The following is a 20271-nucleotide window of genomic DNA, read 5'->3' as shown; positions in this document are numbered from 1 at the left end:
AATATGTGCTTTTGTGCACACTTCTTTGAGTGAGCAAAGCATGAATATGAAAAACATCCTTTTGGGGGGAGGAGGCGGGGGTCAAGTGATCACGCACTGCAGTTGTACTGTACATGCAAAGATTTGTGTATTTGTGCATTCAAAATACATCCTTGTAATCATGTGTTACTTGTATTTAGAGATGCCCCTCACAATGGATGCTGAGCCAGAATGTTTGTTGCTAAGAAATTTGCAATTGCCTGTGCTACAGCAAGAACCAAATCACTTGAAAGTCTCCATGTGGCTGTCTGACACCATAACTTTGCTTTCCTGCTAGAGATGAAAGAGGCTTGACAGTTATGAAAATGGCCACAGGGTAGAACCTGTCATCAAACATGAGGTGGTGACACTTGCTGCTGTTGTTGTCGTCATTGCTGCTTGCAGTCCTCAGAAAAGCAGGCCTTTAGAGAGCCAAACACAGTGTGAACATGTGCCATCAAAGCTAGCATGGGGCTGCCACTTTATTCAACACATCTAACTGAAATGCTGTAGGTGCACAGAATGTGTTGTAGTCTCAAGACATATTAAGTATGTTTATAACATGATTTAGATTTCTTTTTTTTTCTTTTTAGCCAGAATAACTTTTGCAAAGCCTCTGTGGTCATTGCACGTGGTACTGTGGGATAAAGGAATGTGGATGTCATGAGTATTTTTTCCCACTCAGGGTTGTGAGTGCTAACTTCATCTCAGGAGAATGAATTCAGGGCTAATGGCTCTTGACATAAAGCACTGGGACTTTTCCTCCGGTACTTCTTTACAAATGTTTGTAGCTAATAATACAAGCAACTAAGCTATGTCTATGTATAAATATAGCTACATGCCTGTATACACAAACAATCAAGCCAAAGGCACCAAAGAGACACATTTGTGTTCTTCCCTGCTGTCATTTTCCTCTTTACCTCAGGGAGGAGAGTTGATGAGAGGAAAGGACAGCATGCTGGCAGCAAGATGTTATGTTATAAGAGGTTCCCTTGGGTTCCAAAGATTTACTTGATTTCAAAGGGTTTAATGGAGTTGAAAGAAGGGCAGTTAGCTGACCTGGACACAAGGCAATGCAGCAGGAATGGCTAAACCTAGCCTGTCTGACAACATTTTACTTCAGTGGTATTAGATTCTATAACCATAAAACCAGTTCTGCTTCCTCATGAAGGTATTTTATCAAAGCAAGGTCCCGGTATAGTTTTTTAAGCCAAACGTAATAAAGTAGGATAACCACAAGCTACTGGCAGTTTGTGGGGCAGCATCTTTCCCTTTGGGATCAATGTGAAAAGCACTTCAGCATCATAGCTCTTAGCACCTCTTGCTCCACCTCCCTAATATTCCCACATTGCCTTCTCCGTATTTGTGTTCACACATGAGCAGCCTGAGTGACAGTGACATTTATGGACTTGTCCAGGCGGTAACCCTGTCCGTCCCTCGGGGCCGTCCTTTTCCAAAACTCTCGTGCAGAGTTGGAAGTATCCAACTGTGCTGCTCTACCTTTAAAGGCCCTAATATACCCACTGTCAATAAGTCAGATCGACTAGACTGCAGGCACACTGAATAAATTGCACATAGAAGTCAATCTACAAAAAGAGACATTTAGGTTTTTATTTTCAGGAAGTGGAAACTAAATTTCTCCCTGTACTGTTTGCATCAGTTGAGTTCAGTTCCATGTATTGATATTAGCTGGCTATGCATTACTCTATCTGTAATGTGAATAAGTTGTCCTTAAAATATGCTGAAGTCGTAAGTGGTGCCAGAATAAATGCCCTCATCTGTTCCAAATGTACTTTGGCATTAGATTGACATGACCTTAACTTGCCTTGATATACGCTGTATTAATATTCACTGAGATTGGGAAGATGTGCTAATATTAAGTGGCAAAGATCCTGTGTACTTTTCCCATTTTAATAAGCGTCAGTCAGGGAGACTCGAAAAGTGTTGGCCTAATATTCTGAGACAAGCAGCCTTGTCTTCTCTCCTCTCCTCTGGCTCCTCCTCTCTGTGTGCTGTCTCTCTGGCTCTAATCAGGTGGCCATTGTATATGGATTTACTGCCCTCAGTGCACCCAGAAGGGAGATTTGATTTTTTTTCCCCCTGCACTGGCTAATCTTTCCCTCTCACACTATTTTCTAATTCTATCTCTCTTCCTCTTGCATTCTCAGACACATTTTTGCTGTCCTCTATTTTTAAAGATAATTACTTTTAGTTCTTGGAAGCATACATTTATTCTCTTTCTTTTAAAATATTTCTTACGTCCAATATGCTTCTGTAGTCCTCTCCTCCTCCTTTCATTTTGACAAGTTTGTTTAAATGTTGCTGTGAATATTACAGAATGACTTGCCACCACTGTACAGCAATGCATATAGTGTGCATCTGTTTTTATGCCAGACACTTCCAACTACACAGCAAATAGGTTTTCACTCATATTTTTTTTTGTGTGTGTATTTGTTCTGACTCATTGTCTGCTGTTTTCCCAGCCACTCTCACTCTCCTGGTTCCATGGCAGCAGCAGTGCGTGGCAGCGAGTGGTCATGTGGACGCTGCACCTTCCTAAATGCCGGCGCAGCACCTCGTTGTTCCATCTGTGAGGCTCCACGCCAGAAACCTGATCTGAATCAGATCCTGCGGCTGAGCAGCTCTGAGGAACATCGCTGGGCCTGTCCCCGCTGCACGCTCAACAATCCCCAGGGTTCTGGAGCCTGCTCCGTCTGTGGCTTTGGTCCATCCCCTTCCACCCACACTCCCCCTACCACCACCATCGCTGCCACCTCCAATGGCCTCCCGCCTGCACCAAATGACCCCCCAACACCTGCCATCACCCCCACAGTTCTGCTGGAGCCCCAAGGACAGCATCCAGCTAAGGAGGAAGTGTTACGCCGGCCTGAGAGCAACGGGGAGGTGGGTGGTCTTGAGGGGCAGCACTCTGGCTGGGCTTGCCCACGCTGCACGCTACACAACACCCCTGTAGCGTTGTCATGCTCAGCCTGTGGTGGACCCAGAAAACTGTCTTTGCCTAAAATCCCCCCAGAGGCACTGGTGGTGCCCGAGGTCCGCACACCTGTGCTAGGGTTTCCTGTTCACGCAGCTGGATCAGCTCCACTACTCATCGACCTTACAGACGACTCCCCCACAGCCCTTCCTTGTGACCCCCAAGAATCTTCCCATGTGTCTGCACAGACTGTCTCTTCATCTTTTGCCGCCTCTTTCTCTTCCCTCCAGAACAATCCTGTACCCCGTAGCAGAAGAGAGGTGCCCCCTCCAGGGCGGCCACAAAACCCAGGAACTAACACCCCCAGCCCCACTTCTCCTTCAACAGCAAGTATACCACCCCAGCCAGGCCCTCAGCGGCCAGTCAAGCCCAAACATGCCCAACCCCAGGAACCTTCATACCCCAGCAAGCGCCTCAGTATCTTGGAGGAAGAAGACCCTCACCCATTAACTCCCCACCTTGCTTCCTCTGCTGCCCCCACCTGGAAGTGCCCTAGCTGCTCATTGTCCAACCCAGGTAGCTCATCTAAGTGCGAGTCCTGCCGCTCATCACGAGCTGGTTCTGACCTCATTGACCTGGTAGGCTGCGAGACAGTACGATTTACCCCAGCCAGCCCCTCTAGCCCAGACTTTAGCACCTGGGCCTGCTCCAAGTGCACCCTGCGTAACCCTACAGGTGCACCCAAGTGCTCAGCTTGTGGTTCTTCCAAACTGCATGGCTTTCAGGAGCAGCAGCCACCTCTGTCCCGTTGCTGTACACACTGTGGCCTCCCATCAGGGCCTGGCTCTGCATCATGCTCCTGTACACCTTCCTCCTCTTCCTCCTCCTCCTCAGGTCATAAAACACGGAAACAAGCCCGAGGCTTTCCCTCCTCCTCTTCTGCTGCTTCTTCCTCTGGTTCCTCTTCATCGACCACCTCATCTAGCCTTCAGGAGAAGGTAGGACAGTGGAGCTGCCCAGCATGCACGCTTCTCAACGACATTAAGACCAAGAACTGTGCAGCATGCCACACGGCACAGCAGTACCTCACGCTTCGCAAAGTGGTTAAGCCTCTGAAGAGGAGGGAGAGTATGCATGTTGAAGCCCGTCGACGGAATGATGAGGGCGAGGCGAAGGAGCTTTGGGAGAACATAGTCAGCTTCTGTAGAGAGGTAAGACAAACAAAAGTGCTGCTGAAGAACTTCAATAAAGGTGGACCTGTGTAGAGCTGGGTGATGTGGCAAAAATGTTATCACTATCAGTATGTTTTATACTGACTGATATACTCAAATGATGAGGTTATGCTTTTCCGTTTGACACCTCTGTCTTCATATCTATGATCTCTGAATAGTCGCTAGGTGATAGTTTTGATGTTCACAAGCCAACACTAAATTTTGCAAGTTGTGTTAATTTGATCTTCATAAGTTTTTTTTACAGAAGTGTTTTTTTTTTTTTTTTGTCAATTCCTTTGACAGTTTGGGAAAATAACATGAGTTCAGTTTCAGTCACACCCTTGCTGTCATGCCTCTCTTTAGCTGTCCTCATCCTGTCCTACTTTTCTGCTCAGTTTCCTTCCTTATTCTGCTGGCAGGTCATATCCTCAAGGGCTGCACGATATCAGGAAAACATGCGATATGCAATAACACTGTTGAAATTGCGATGACAATATGATCTACAATAAATAAAATTCTCATACGAAGCTCCACTAATAAAACTAATGCACAGGTGTCTGCTGAACTTTATAGCTTGTGCTATAATAATGCTAGTGGTGTGTTTAGCTAATACTGGATTTTAAGAAGTCTTCTATTTATTCAGCAAAACAAACAGATCATATGCTATGGTGTCGTTCAGCCTAAAGACTAGCGATAAAATAAAAAATTGACAGCCTTTGCAAATATGTGAAGCTATTTCTTTACTAGCTTTTGGTAAATTATGAGGGGAGTTTTCAGTTTCACAGATGCCTGAGTAATTATGAAAAACATAATAACCTGGAGAATGACAGATAAGATGCCCACATCAGTAACGGTGGATGACTGTCTAATGTCATCAGTTCAGATATTCATAGCATGGTCCTTGTCAACCATTATGAGGTAATTAGGTCTCACAATTAATGCGGCGCTGCAACACACAAAGCGTCGGCTAGATTCAACTATAGATCCTTGTGGTTGTACTGTAGGTAGCAGCAGAGATTAAACATGTATCCCTGGTGGTTGGTACAAGAATTCCACATGTCTTGCAGAGTACCTGTGTTTGTAGTGTGTCATCTCTCAATGTTAATTCCAAATAGCCGGCTTGCTGTTCTGTTTAGCCATGAGTTCTTCTGCATCCACATTTTACTTGCTCCTCTCGTTACCTTCCACCATCAAAACGTTCACTCCATGTGCTCTAGTGCCACAGCCGTTGGCATCTACATGGAGAACATGTCCATTTGAGGCAGTTCACGCACAGAGCATGAATGCTCAGCAGGGTTTGGAAGAGTGCCACGTGACTTCCTTAAAATATGCAAATAGGGACTATAACTATTCATCACAGTTTAGGCAGTTGTTACAGTATGTACATCACAAAAGCTAATATCATGATAAAGGTAAATTAAAATGTTGTGCAGCCCTAATATCTGGCCTCTCTTTAGGCTATCTTAGCAATTATCTTAAATGGGCATTACCACCAACTGGTGGACTGATGTGTGCTGATTGACTGAAATATCTCGTTCTTATTACAGAGATTGACATTGACGCTTTGTAATTCTGCTTTTGTTATAATTAGTAATTGTAATTTTGAAGCAGTTATAATTTATCTAGATGTATCATTTCCCTTCAAAATTTTGCCTCAGTTTTACTTGATTAAAAGATCAGGACATATCAGAATTCACACTGAAATAGCACATTTAATGAAAATAGAAGTGCCATGAAATTTAATATTTCAGTGTTCTCTCTTAATGAAGGAAAAATACAGTTTGTTGTAATCATTTGCGATTGTAAGGATGTCTGTTGTCATAACAACTTCAAATAATGGCACATTATTATCCGCTTCCGTGCTTCTGCATCTGAATTAAATGTTTAAAGATCAAAAAGACTTTGAGGTCCTTTGTGTAGTTGGTGGCAGCTGATTGGTGTGATTCAGCGTTACAGCTGTTTGGAGATGCAGAAATCGCCTCCCTAGCAACTACAGTTAGGATGCGACAACCTTTATGTCGCTGATTTGTGTCAACCACCTAAAGCTCCCTTCATCTCTGCAGGCCTGAACCTTTGATAAGCCTTTATTATGTTGTCATGGATATGCACTCAGGGCTGTCAGAGGGCTTCATTTGAAACCATTTGTTAAGACTGCTTACTTTGATGCTAATGAGGCAAATCTGATTAAACAAAACCATGATTGAGAATGGTACATATTCAAGTAGCAACCATATACTAGCTGAATTTGTTTGAATGTTTGAGCGTGTGTCCATTAAGACTCCACCAGCATGGCACCTGTCATCCCATGTTCACAAAAGCATGAAGTGAGCTTTAGAACACATTATTAATGCCTTTTTTGAAAGTCACAGGGCTAATATCTGCAAGTGTAGGAGGTAAGAATATCAGAGATCCCTAATCCCCATCCTCAGTTATGAATGTAATTTAAACTACATTTTTCTCCTCCTTACTTCTGTCATACAGTATTGTAGCTCTGCCCCTTTTTATGCTTCAAAAATACTTTCCTCTCTTCATCTCCTTCTTATCATATCTCCTTCCATCACATCCATCCCCTCCTCCTCATCATTTTTTTTTTTTTTTGTTTTGTTTCTTTAGTTTTTCCTCCTTTTTGCTTATACCTCAAAATGAAGTTTCCCCATTACCCCCTCAACCGCTGTCCCACCCTCTTGAGAAAACTGCATTCAGGTCTCCAGTGTAGCATTCAGTGTCTGGCTGGCTGTGTGCGTATCTGTGTGCATGCCAAGGTGAACATGGGGCTGACCTATTTTTTGCAGAGCAACAGAAGAGAGACACAGAAGTGATCTGCCTCCCGACAGTGAATTTATTCATAAATAGCATCAGTAGCTACCTCTCTGTTTTCAGGGCCAAAAACATAAAGGGGGTGGGGGGTAGATTGGTAACCAAAAGGTGTTGGTCTGTCTAATCCATTGGTGTGCAGGCACTAACCCTTAAGCAAGCCCCAGTGGTGGAAATTTAATAATGATAAAAGCTTCTTGTTTGCCCTTTCAGAACATGTGTGGGCAGTCCAGCCACATGAAAATGGTGCATGATTGTTTGTTGTTGACTCATTGGATTAAGCAGATGGTGTTCTAGATGAAATACAAGTACAGGGTAGAGTTGAGTTTGTCCACATTTCGGCAAATGATAAATCCCCACAGTGGAGCTTGAGTTATGTTTTAATGTATAATCGCTCTTCACCTGAGTATATTTTGTCTTCCTTGACAATTTGCTTTTGACTTTCCTTGATTGGTTTTGAGAGCGATGAGTGTCATGGGCTTAATGCCAGTGCTCCTGAGTGTGTCTGCTTACTCACTGTGCTTAACAAGTAAACACTACAGCCATTTGTTTCACTTGTGAGCTGTAAATACAGTAATGCCTGAGCGGTTTCTGTTTCCTCTCTATGTTTCTCTCTTAGAGAGAGTAATAGAAATATGTTACATGACAACAGAGTGGCTCTTTTTGTTTTATTTTTACTTTCACCACCTTTTTTTATAATATGTGCTGCTCAGATATCTTCTGGGAGTTTGCTTTGCATGTTGCATTTTAAGTTTTGGCTGCCTGCACAGACAGGTTTTTTTTGGTGTGTACGCCCAGGCTGTTCACTAACAGTTTTGTTTTGTCTGTAATATGTCTGGCACTATGACATCCAACACTATAGCTCTTTGTCAGCACATTTTAAGAGATCAGTAGGTTTTCTGTAACACAGATACCTTGCTACAAGTTTACTGTCCTTTTTTTTTTTTTTTTTTTTTTTTTTTTTTAAGAAAAGCCCTTGTTTGGCTGCCAGCACCGTGTTGTCTGTGAGATGAAAGGAAGGCAGCAGCTTCTAGCTCAGCTCTATTGGCTTATTACACTTGTGAGTTTACATGCTGGCACGTGCCCATGGATTGAATCAAAGAACAGATCCACCTGGTGATGACAATCAGCCAGACTTATCCTGATAGATGACAGATCATCTTGACCTGTGAACAACACAGTTCTATAGAAAATCCAAAGCGACCTCATACGTACATACACTCAAAGCTTACATGAGGGTCACACCAGTGAAACCACTGAACTACAGATTCTCTTAGCCATGTGGAGACCTTGGATGGTCCTGGTGGGAAGGAAGCATTGAAGTGGTTCTGTGTGGCAGCTGATGCTGCATCAAGGTTACAGAACGGGATTGTGGGGGATGGTTGCAAATCAATTCGCTTCACTGTGCCTGACATCACAACTGGCCAAGCCCATTCCTTACACTGCAAATTAGAAATTGGTTATGATTTGGCATGTTCCCTCAAAGGTCTGTTTGACTTGCAGAAGTGCAGATAGTGTTAAATTGGGCGTCTTCATGTAAACGTATCCATGTAGAATAAGTTCAGGGTACAGAAGAGAGGCAGCTACATTTTACCTTGTTAAAAAGCAGTGTGGTGTTGAAAATCCTCTGTAGCTTTGTGTCACATTAGCATATTTGTCCTATAATCTGTCCTATGATATGCAGTAACACATTTGATTTTCTGCTTTTTTCATATATGATATCACGCCAATAACGGAAGTAATTTCTCCTGCCACATGAAAAGTTATGGATGGCAATTATTTGTCCTTGTTTTTTTTCAGAATTTAAGGCACATGCATCAGCTGTGGTGGCCTCTGTTAATTATCGTTCACCTGGAAAACCATTTTATAAAAATGTGACGTAGTTTGGAGCTCAAAGCCGCCTTCAGTCTTTCATTAACTATTTGCAAAGCTTTATTTGAAGTGCATGTTGTTTTGTCATAATTAGGAATTTTAGTTAAGGAAATATATTCTTTTTGATTTGAATAGGTTTACAGCTATGTCAGTTTTCTTCATCAACTTCCGTTGTTTACTCTGTCCTTGTCCAGAACTCTGTGAACTTTGTGGATGACAGTTTCCCCCCGGGACCTCGCTCTGTGGGCTTCCCTGAGGGTGACAGCGTTCAGCAGCGAATCAAAAAGTGGCTGCGCCCCCATGAGATCAACTGCAGCAATTTCAAAGACCGAGGAGTCAAGTGGTCTGTCTTCCGTGCACCAAGACCCTCTGACATCCTCCAAGGACTCCTTGGAAACTGCTGGTGAGCCATCACAACAAAGCACGATGACACAGAACATTAAATATGTCACTGAAAACAACCCAGATAGATCATATATTTTTAAAAAGATGTGGGAAGGTAAAAAAAAAAAAAAAAAAATCAAGTATGTCCTGATTTTGGACAAAAAAACAGTCAAACATCCCCAAACTAAAAGAAAAGTTTCATTTTAGTCTCTGTGAAAGACAGGATTATAAAGCAAATTATATAACACATCTGTCTACAAGGTGTTTGGCCTTAAGCAAACAATGCAGCCTGAAGTTGGTAGACAGAGACAAACACAGTGGCAGAAGCAGTGAGACAATAAATAAAGGAAGAAAAAGCAAGTAACTATAATACTGGCTGGGTGAAAAAGAAGAATACAACCATTAAATGCAAGCAGGAGCCTATGGAATTGAACAGCTGTACAGATACACCTGACAGGGAGATTATTCACTGCAGTGTGGGTCTGGACACATGCTTTATCTCCCTGCCCTTGTTCTGTGTGTCCTTTGATGTGTGCGCTTATGTCTTTCACCATCTTCCATCTTCCTGCAGACTCTCACACACGCACGTACACACACGCACACACACACACACACACACACACACACATGTACAAAACAAAGAACAGTCAGAAAGTTTTCCCAACAGAACTTTCCACTTCATCATCAGCTCACACAGCTTATCAAAAATAACCCTCTCCAGAGGCAAATCCTCTCACCCGCAACAGGATGTAACCCAAATTCTTCCTTGTTGGCTTCATCTCTCACTCTTGTGCACAAACAAATAACAGCAGAAGGAACTAGTGCCATTCACCTTTGTCCTTGAGTACTGCTGTGACTCAGGCTGACATCAAAGTCGTATTATAAAAGAACTAATTGGATTTTTATTGGATTCTTTTTGCCAGTTTCATTAGTGATTAAATGGACTGCTCGTCCTTGCCATTCTGCTGCTTGAACAGATGGAATATAGCCGCAGTTATACACATGTCTAAGCCCACACAAGAGTTTCAGCCTTCAGATTGCTGTTGCATTAACACATATTGATGGCTGGACTGAAAAGGATAGTTTAATAATCATATATTCTGGCATGCTATTGGCAGACGTAGCCACTCAATGTGGTAAATATAAGGTATATTATTAATGTAAGGATCAAATACTGTCTGAAAAATCAGCAGTGAGTCTGCAGCATACAAGGATAAATATTTTTTAGCTCATTGATCCAAAGCTATTGCTATTTAATTGGTATTTTATTATCTGTTTCTATATTTTAATGTGAGCTCCAGTCATTTTCTGAAATATATTAAGTGGAATTCTTTTGTCCTCAGGTGTCATTCTCTTGTGGTCATTTTCATATGTGTCTGCATTTTTGATTAACTAATTTTCTTGCTAGCTAATTAGGAGTGCAGCCTATGCTGCAGAGTGAATCAACAGTTATGAGGAGGTAACCACAAGTCATAGATGTTTGACAAATTTTGTAGAGGAAAGATACATAAAAGTTAAGGTACCAAGGTAAAAGACACTGTTTAAATCCAACGGTTACAGTTCAGTGGCTACCTGTCAGGTTTTTACTTATTTCATCTTTATTATTTTCTTATTGCATCTTTCATTTAACATTTCGTCAATAAACCTGTATTTTTGACAAAAAGTGACTGTAAAGCATTCATTCATTCATTCGTTCATTCATTCATCCATCCATCCATCTATCCATCCTGTTCAGTCGATGAAACAAATGGAGCAGCAAAACAGATTAACATCTCCTTTGGCCTTGTTTTACTCTCATCCTCTCGGTCTGAAATCTGACTCTTTTGATCTGATGTCTTATTTTCCAGCTCAGTGAGTTTTCTATCTTTCTAGGTTCCTGAGTGCGCTGGCAGTGTTGGCAGAGCGTCCAGAGCTGGTGGAGAGGGTGATGATCACCAGGACCATTTGCCCCGAGGGCGCCTACCAGGTTCGGTTATGTAAAGATGGGACATGGACGACTGTACTGGTGGATGACATGCTGCCCTGTGATGATTATGGATACCTCCTCTTTTCCCAGGTCAGAAGAATGTGGGGAATCCTTGAAGGATGGATTCAAGTTTGCTTTGATATTATAAAAACGTAGAAAGAATTTGCAATGAAAGATCCTTTTTTAAAGAAATTTTTGGGCTCTAGTAGCCTTTATCTGACAGCACCTGGACAGGAAAGGGGGTCAGAAAGAGCAGGGAGTGACATGAAGCAAAGGGCCCCATACCAGGACCTGAACCTGGGCCAGCTGCACAGAGGAGCTGTACACGGGGTGGCTGCTCAACTAGCTACAGGCCACCTCAAAGATACCTTTTCCGAAACATGTAAACCCATCATTATATTAGTTATATTTGTGTCACAGTGAAATCAGTTTCTGTGTACTATTCAAGCTTTCTTTAATTCAACAGGGGTGAACGCTGCAGGAACCCTGAATAATTACCTACTGTATTAATGAGTTCAAGTAAGCTTACAATGTCGCTTTTCATCTCAAGCGCATCTCCAAGGATCTCACAGAGGAGGACTGTCTAATTAATTAACTATTACAAAACAAATAAAGAATTTAATTATGCAACAAATAAAGCACAGGGAAATAAAAGCAAGCACAAATGCCTGTGAGAGATACAGACTCTTTAGCAGGTAAACATTAGACTCTATTGGTACCTTATCTAATCAAGACTCCACATCACAAACGATAAAAACAATGTTGCGTTGCCCAGGTGATAGTTCATTCCTTCATTATGATGGCTGAGAATGCAAGAAATGCATGAATAACCACGTGTATGGTAGAAAGATAAGAAAGAATAAATAAGGCATTCCACCTTTTGTTATCAGTTTATTGTGTTCAGAAGTCACAGCCAACAGTTTGACAGCTGGGCTGAAAGACTTTGAACACCAGAACAAAGATAACATTGTGTTACAAATGTACTTCTCCCAGTGAGTCATCCTCACCCAGGGTCATATTTTTCTTCCTTTTCTTTCCAATTATTCCAGGCCCAGAGGAAGCAGCTATGGGTGGCACTGATTGAGAAGGCCTTGGCCAAACTACATGGATCCTATTTTGCCCTGCAGGCAGGGCGTGCCATCGAAGGTCTGGCCACGCTCACCGGCGCTCCCTGTGACTCTCTGATGCTCCAGGTCAGCTCCACCAACCCTCGAGAGGAACCCATCGATACAGACCTCATCTGGGCCAAGATGCTCAGCTCAAAGGAGGCAGGGTAAGAGTTGAGATGTACAGAAAGCAAATAAAAAATACATGGTAAACATCTTAACTAAGAAAGACCTTGTTCAGTTGATACTAAATTCCTCAATGCAGCAAGGTTGTTTCATAAATGAAGACTGGCAATTGTGAGCCCCCTCACAAGGGCCACATCATTTGTGGCCAAACACCCCATTTGTCAGAATTATCACTTAATATTATTTAATATGTCAGTTGAGTTAAATAGCCTGGAAACATAAAGGAAACAGTCACAAATGAAAACATATCAATGTGATATATTGCAAGTAAACACTAAAAACTATTATTTGTTTTGGTTTTGCTATCTTTAAACAATGACGTTTCAGTAAAATCAGAACATTATTTGTCACTTTATCAGTTTCTACATGGTGTGATTTGTGTCTCAGGTTTCTGATGGGTGCGTCATGTGGAGGAGGCAACATGAAGGTAGACGATGCTGTTTATGAGTCCTTGGGTCTGAGGCCTCGACACGCATATTCCATCCTGGATGTTCGAGATGTCCAGGGTTACAGGTATGGATGGTTTAGAATGACTCCTCATCTCACCATGTGTGTCTGGTGCCATTGAGATTTGTTTTGCTTTATATCAGTTTTTGTGTTGGAACAGACTAGGAAAGAAATTATAAAATGAAATAAAATATCTGTATTTCATTGACTTCCCACCCACATATTGGGATTAAATTATGTAGCCAGTTCAGTTAGACCAAACATTTGGCACCATTTTAGCACTGAGTAGCAATTTGGAGCAATAATTTAGCATTTTTTTGCTTTGAGGCAAAAAATGAAGAAAAAATAATACTGCTGCTGTTTTAAAGCTACATGTTTTATAGAAGAAAATGGAGGCTTTCTTTAGGAAAGTATTTTTAAGTGGCTCATGGATAAATGGATCTGAGGCTTGATGCCACTTGAGAACAAGTGCACATCAGTTCACTTGGATCACTCTGATCAGGGTAGCATTGTTACTCCACACAATGGAGACTCTTCACTCTCACCTGCAACAGGAAGTTGAAAGTAACCAAAAATCCCAGATGTAATCTGCTGAAGAGCTACACACAGCCACTTTAATTTACTGCAGTACAGCAGTCAGCGGAAGACTGCAGCACTTGATCTAATGCGAGATGAGCCTTCCTGACAGAATCTTTAGGAGATGAAAAGTAGTTTGGCAACAATGATCCACCTTTTTTTTTCCTTTTAAAGGTTTCTCCATTATGTCTCCTCCTCCTCAGTTCTTCACTGTATAAAGGAAACAATAAAGCGAAATGGGTTGTTAAAATGTTGGCAGTAATCCATAAAAGACACTGCATGAGTCAGTCGGGAGAGGGTGTGCTGTTGACTGAAAGCTGTTACTGTTTTAACTGGCTTCTATATTTGCTTTTCCCCTGTCCGTCTTTTCTCCCTACCTGCCACTTCGCTGCAGGTTGTTGCGGCTGCGTAACCCCTGGGGTCGCTTCTCCTGGAACGGCAGCTGGTCAGACGAGTGGACAGAATGGCCGCAGCACCTTCGTCATGAGCTGATGGCTCATGACAGCAGTGAGGGGGTCTTCTGGATGGAGTACACAGACTTCATAAAGTAATAATCCTATTCAGTCTATTCTTTTTGTCTTTGTAGTACATGCACCTGTGTCTGAGACCTTTTGTTAGTTTATCTGAAAGGCACCCACTGATTGAACATGCCAATGTTTTATATTTAAAAAAAAAAAGAAAAAAGAAAGCATGGATAAAGATGCTCTGTCATAACTCCCTTAGCCTTCATAGCATTCATGAATAGTCCAGGGTGCCAAAAGATCATGATTCTTTTAGCAGATTGGGCTAAATTCTTGAATATGACTGTTTGAATTTGCACAAAACTAAATACATGATAAGTCACTAGGCATTTATTTGCTTAAGACTGTGGGAAAGTGGGGAAAACTATGAAAGTCTAATATTTCTTCACGTCCATTAACTGTACCTCCTCTTAAACTGTTGGAAGAGTCCACACGGAGATGTCTGCCTCCCACTTTTACAGGAAGCACCTGGCTTATTTTCTCTGGGACACATGCAATGATGATGACTTCAGACTATGTCAATGCTGCATCCCAGAAACATTGTCTGTAGATTATGTTCACCTCATACAGCAACATACGCTATGCTGTCAGATTAACTTTCTACCCATTGCCGCCCACCAGAATTCATCTCATTGACTCCAGTGGACACTGATTTGAAATAATTCATCTACACATGTTTTCATTTCTGTTTAGTTTTCACACAGTTGACTGCACAGTCGGTGTCTGTTCTCGCTGGTGTGAGGGACTCAGATTTTTCTGCTTATGGAATCTGAGCTGATGTGGCTCTTGCTGTTAATGCTACGCTTGCCCACTTCTTGTGTTCCAAACACATTGCTGTCATAAATGTATTACTTCCTATGAGGATTCCTCCCATAAAAGATTTACTCACCACCAGCTGTTAAGAATAGCAGATGTAAAATATATTATCAGTGCCACAAAAATAATTTAAGCACTTGTAACTGACCATATTTTCACCTCAGTGACCCTGCAAAAAAACAAAACAAACCCAAAAAAAAAAAAAGTGCTCACTGACAGGCTCTTCACAGACACTACATGATGTTATTGCATTGATTATGTTGTTTCTCTGTATGCCTATAGATCCTCTTTTTTTCTTCTTCTTTTTTTAATAAAGCAGCTACTTCATTTGCTGATGGCATTATAAACGTCTGTGAGCACTGCTGTCTGTAGCAGTTTGTTGCATTATTACAGAAAGTAAACGGAAAGACAACTGAGTTGTTACACATTGTTTTACTGAACACCAACTAGCCAAAAAACAAACAAAAAAAAACATTATTCAATATGTTTCAGATGGCAATAAGTTGTTAAACTCATACTGACATGTCAAAGTATGTACTGTGGTTGTTCATTCAAAAGATAATCTTGAATTATTGAACTGGAGATCACATAAGTTTGGTAAAATCAAATCAAAGATAATCAACAGTACAACCCAAAGCAACACTTTAATAAAGTAAGAGAATTTCCACACATAGTATGAAAATACATAAGATTCAGAGACTACAAGGCTGTGTAGCATTAAGAGAACCACTAATTAAAGCTTCATTATGCTACAAAGCTTCAAGATTGGACTCTAGATCAATGATCACATGGTCTAATAACTACACATTTATCCTGTTAAATAATGATTGGCACATCAGCATGAGAGAGGGTACTGGAGTGCTGGAGTTTAGAGAGTGTTTACTCTCTCAAACATAAGCCTAAAGGGACAGTGTTCTGATCTCTGGTTACTTCAGTTGGTCAAGTCTATATCCAGCACCATTATATGCCCAAAAACTGAGGTCAACTAACATCGGCTGCATCTCTGGTGTAACAGTGGTTTTCACTCAGCCAAACAGGCCAGTAGCTCAAGGTAAACATGAATTACAGGTGCACACTACATGTGTCTGTTTATCTTGTTCTTCCACAATTAAATTAGTCCTGTGTCCTCAAGATCATCTCAAACCTGAAAATTTTGTTCAACCTAAATGAAAATCCCATCTGCCTTCTGGCTGTTTGTTTTCTCTGACTTTGTTTTCTCAGGCATTTCTCGGGCAATCTAGCAACCTTGCATCTGCTTGGACTTGTTTGACTAATAAAATAAAAAGTGGTTTATTTTCTGGACATTTTAAATAAACTGACAAACACCATGTGGCCGAATTGGGCTGATGTTGAATATTGGTGTCATTAAAAAAAATAAACAAAAAAAAAAAAAAAAAAAACTATCATGCAGAGAAGTGTTTGTCTGTAATAATCATAAAACAACTAACGTCAGCATTTGTTTTCCTCTTTGACCAGAGCAAGATGTAAGAGAGTTGTCAGGAAGGTATAGGAAATGATGAAACAGGAAAACACAGAATTAAAAGGGTGAAAGTAAGGAACAAAATGCCCTTCAGGGATTCTGTCTTTGAAGGGAGAGGTCTGACATGTTTGCAAGTTAAATTACTTTTGTGCAGCAGCCCCCTCAGCGGCTATGCTGATATTGAAGAGTTGCCTGTGTTGCATATAGACTAAGCTTGTGTCAGGGGGGCAATCAGTTGGTTGCACTGCTGATTTGGACCCAAAGGAAAAACTGGTCCAAGTCAGTAAAAACATTATTCTTCTTGTTATTGCTATATACACTCTGACATTTTAACCTGTTCCCTCCACAGGTACTTTGACTCTGTAGACATCTGCAAGATCCACACAGACTGGCAGGAAGTGAGGTTACAAGGCTGCTTCCCAAGCAAAGCCAATGGGCCGGTCACAGTGACAGCCCTCACAGTGTTGGAGAGGACAGCTCTGGAGTTTGCCCTCTTCCAGGAGGGAAGCAGGTAACCTTTCTGTGTCCCATTTTTCTTTCTCCTTCCTTGTTTCCACACTGATGTGTTTGTGCATCCACTTCTGATTTTCCACAAACATTTCCAACACCTCTCCAGGCGTTCAGACACAGCTGACAGCCACTTACTGGACCTGTGCATCATGGTGTTCCGCGCCTCCTTTGGTAGTGGCAACAAGCTGACTCTGGGCCGTCTGTTGGCCCACAGCAAGCGAGCAGTAAAGAAATTTGTTGGCTGTGATGTCATGCTGGAGCCAGGGGAGTACGCCGTTGTCTGTTGTGCCTTCAACCACTGGCAGATGAACATCAGCGGAAACGGAGGTCCACCCACACCCAGTAGGTGTACACATGCAGTGCCTCTGTGTGCCTGCACAAAACAACTGAAACATCCGGTTATCCTCATAATGTATCATATATACTGTCAGGCCAAAAGAAAATTCACCACATGGCTTTAACTCAGAAAACAAATACAACCCTACTACTGGATAATTGCTGAATGGGCAATTATCTTTCAGAGGGCACCAAGTAATTTAACCCCAACTGATGCAATGAGCAGCTATTAACAACTAAAATTGGGTTAAGAACTGTCAAATGCATTGGTACATACTGTAAAGACAGTGGGGAACTTCCAGGAAGAAATATGGTCAGAAAAAAATCCTGAATGATGGTGACTGGCGATCACTTAAACATTTAGTGATACGAAATCAAAGAAAAGTAACATTAGAACTCAGGGCTATGTTTAAAAGTGAATGTAAGGGAAGAGACAAAGGGAACTCCAGGGATTGGGACTGAACAGCTGTGTTGCCATTAGAATCAGTGAGGTTAACAGGAGAAAAGGGCTTCAGTTTGCTAAGGAGCATAAAGATTGGACTCTGGAGCAATGGAAGAAGGTCATGTGGACGGATGAGTCCAGATTTACCTGCTTCCAAATGGATGGGAGCATCAGGGTAAGAAGAGAGCAGATGAAGTGATGCAGCCATCATGACTAGTGCCAACTGTACAAGCCTGTGGGGGCAGTGTTATGATCTGGGGTTGCTGCAGTTGGTCAGGTCTGGGTTCAGCAACATTATGTGTCCAAAGATCCAAAGGTCAGCTGATACCTTAATATACTGAATGATCAGGTTATTCCATCAATGGATTTTTTCCTTCCCTGATGGCACGGCCATATTCCAAGATGACATTGCCAGGATTAGTCTCAAACTGTGAAAGAGTGGTTCAGATAGCATGAGACATAATTTTCACACATGGATTGACCACCACAGAGTCTAGACTTGAACCTCATTGAGAATCTTTGGGTACTGGAAAAGGCTTTGCACAGTGGTTGGACTCTCCCATCATCAATACAAAATCTTGGTGAAAAACACTGGATGGAAATAAATCTTGTGGCATTGCAGAAGCTTATAGAAACAATGCCACAGCAAATGTTGCAATCAAAGCTAAGGGCAGTCCAATGAAATATTAGTGTGTCACCTCTTTTTGGTAGCAACTCTTTTTTGGGGGGGGGCAGGCAGTGTATATAGGTTTTATTCCAAAGTGTTGTCCTGTCATTATCCCAGTCTCAAGCCCCACCAGTGGAGCAGCACGACGGCCCAGCCAGGACTTCCCAGGCTACATCCTGGCCATTTACAGCTCCCGACAAGTGATGGTGGAGCAGGTGGAAGCAACTGCAACCACACTGGCCGACGCCATCATTTTACTCACTGAAAACAAAGGCGAAAGACACGAGGTGAGAAAAACACACATACCCAGGCTAACAGAACAAGAGAAAAAGTACAAGTGCGATAATTCAACTCATCGTTCTGTGAGATATCTATATCTGATAGCCTTGATTTTCCCTTCCCTCCCATTTCACTGTCTTGCATCTAACACACAGTTTCCTCATCACTAAACATAATATCACAGTTCAATTCTTCAGGCTCTTTGCTCCAGTAAATTCAATTTGAAGTGAGATAATGGATGTGAATAATGTGTTAAGCCCTTAATTTAAATGAGTTCATATTGATAAAGAAAAATTAAACCTGAGTTAGATATAGCTTTTAACACCTAATCCTTAGTGGTTTGGGGGGTTCTGAAGTAACTGAATAGATCCATCAAGTCAAATAAAAATCACCAAATGTAACATTACATAGAAACTCTTTGACAGGACTGCAAACACCAGGAGAAGCCTCTCATGTTATGCTCTTTGTTATATATCCTGGTTCTCATCAAGTAGAGTGAATGTTGGATGAAACGATAGCGAAATGACTGACCCAGCCAGGGTGTTCCACTCCTTCACGTTAGCTTTCTTTCTTTCTTTGTTCCATATGTTCAGGATTGTGACCCGGCTGGATAATGAAGTATTCCCTAATGGGTTTTTATGTTTAGCCTAATCTGTGGCACCCATAAGCTCCTGTTTAACTCTTCCTTCTACAATCATACATACATTTGTTTGTACCATCTCTGCTCAGACCCTTCTTGTTTGTGTTTGTACATATGTACTCTCACACACACAGGACAGAGGGTGTGCATTTTTATTTGCAGTTTTTCCTGCTAATTCTGATTTTTCACAACCATACTGCTTTGAAAACAAGTTTGTATTGATTGCATAAAGGGATTTTTACCTGCTGTGCTGTCATAAAATGAATTCTTTCCACTATACAAATATATTTTCCACTTTAACACAGGACTTGTCATTCTGAGTCTTTCAGATCATTTTACCATTTTTCAGGTTTCCTCTGAGCAGCTGGTTTTAACCTCCTACAAAGAAAAAAATATATTTTTGTAAAACATATTTCATATAAGATTGAATTGTATAACATATCAGACTGAGGCACAAGAAAAAATATAAGTATATCCATGTACCTGTAAAATAGACTGAAACCTTGTAACTTTGCAATCTCCTTTAAGGTAACATTTTTTATTTCTTTAGCTAAGTCCTATTTTGATATGCAGGTACCATCTCATTATTTTTAGTAGACACACACACACAGACAGGCAGCTACTCAAACCAAGTAGACAAATTATTCTGACTCTCCTGAACAACTCTTTTTGTGAGTGCAGTCACAATCGCTTTGCTTTTTTAAAGGCTGTAGAGCCTTTTAAACACTTCAGATCTGCTTAGTTAAATCATTCAGCTCTTCAAGAATCCACAGCTTACAATAGAAGTGCTGAACACTCAGGAGTGCATGGCAGCTGCTGCACAAGCAGTAGTATTTAAACTATGTGGTTAAATAAAGATTTTTGGTTATAAGTTAATAATTTGAGCTGCTATGAGTCACAAAGAAGGAGCTCTGTGTTGCTAACAAATATTTTCTAGACAGGAGATGGTGTTCATGAGCAACTACACTACCGTTCAAAGGTTTGGGGTCACTTTGTCATGGGATTCAATAGGGAAGTGACCCCAAACTTTTGAACGGTAGTGTATATGAAATGGCATCAGCTAAA

The 20271-nt window shown here is 41.5% G+C and overlaps 1 protein-coding gene across 4 annotated transcripts in view; it reads left to right on the top strand.

Moving 5' to 3' along the window:
• Positions 1-20271, top strand: part of capn15 (calpain 15) — a 36010-nt gene that overhangs the window by 11365 nt on the left and 4374 nt on the right. For 3 of the 4 annotated variants that reach the window (XM_041973992.1, XM_041973994.1, XM_041973996.1), the window contains exons 2-10: positions 2502-4164; positions 9045-9253; positions 11107-11290; positions 12250-12473; positions 12880-13005; positions 13910-14062; positions 16682-16843; positions 16949-17184; positions 18405-18574. In XM_041973992.1, coding sequence (XP_041829926.1) covers positions 2502-4164; positions 9045-9253; positions 11107-11290; positions 12250-12473; positions 12880-13005; positions 13910-14062; positions 16682-16843; positions 16949-17184; positions 18405-18574 — 3127 coding nt within the window. The remainder of the gene's footprint in view (positions 1-2501; positions 4165-9044; positions 9254-11106; positions 11291-12249; positions 12474-12879; positions 13006-13909; positions 14063-16681; positions 16844-16948; positions 17185-18404; positions 18575-20271) is intronic. The other variant, XM_041973993.1, reaches the window with a different exon arrangement.

This window comes from Melanotaenia boesemani, chromosome 21 (genome assembly GCF_017639745.1).
Source record: "Melanotaenia boesemani isolate fMelBoe1 chromosome 21, fMelBoe1.pri, whole genome shotgun sequence".
In the NCBI taxonomy this organism is placed as follows: Eukaryota; Metazoa; Chordata; class Actinopteri; order Atheriniformes; family Melanotaeniidae; genus Melanotaenia; species Melanotaenia boesemani.
The sequence above is the reverse complement of the archived record's forward strand: the minus strand, read 5'-3'. Positions and strand labels throughout refer to the sequence as shown.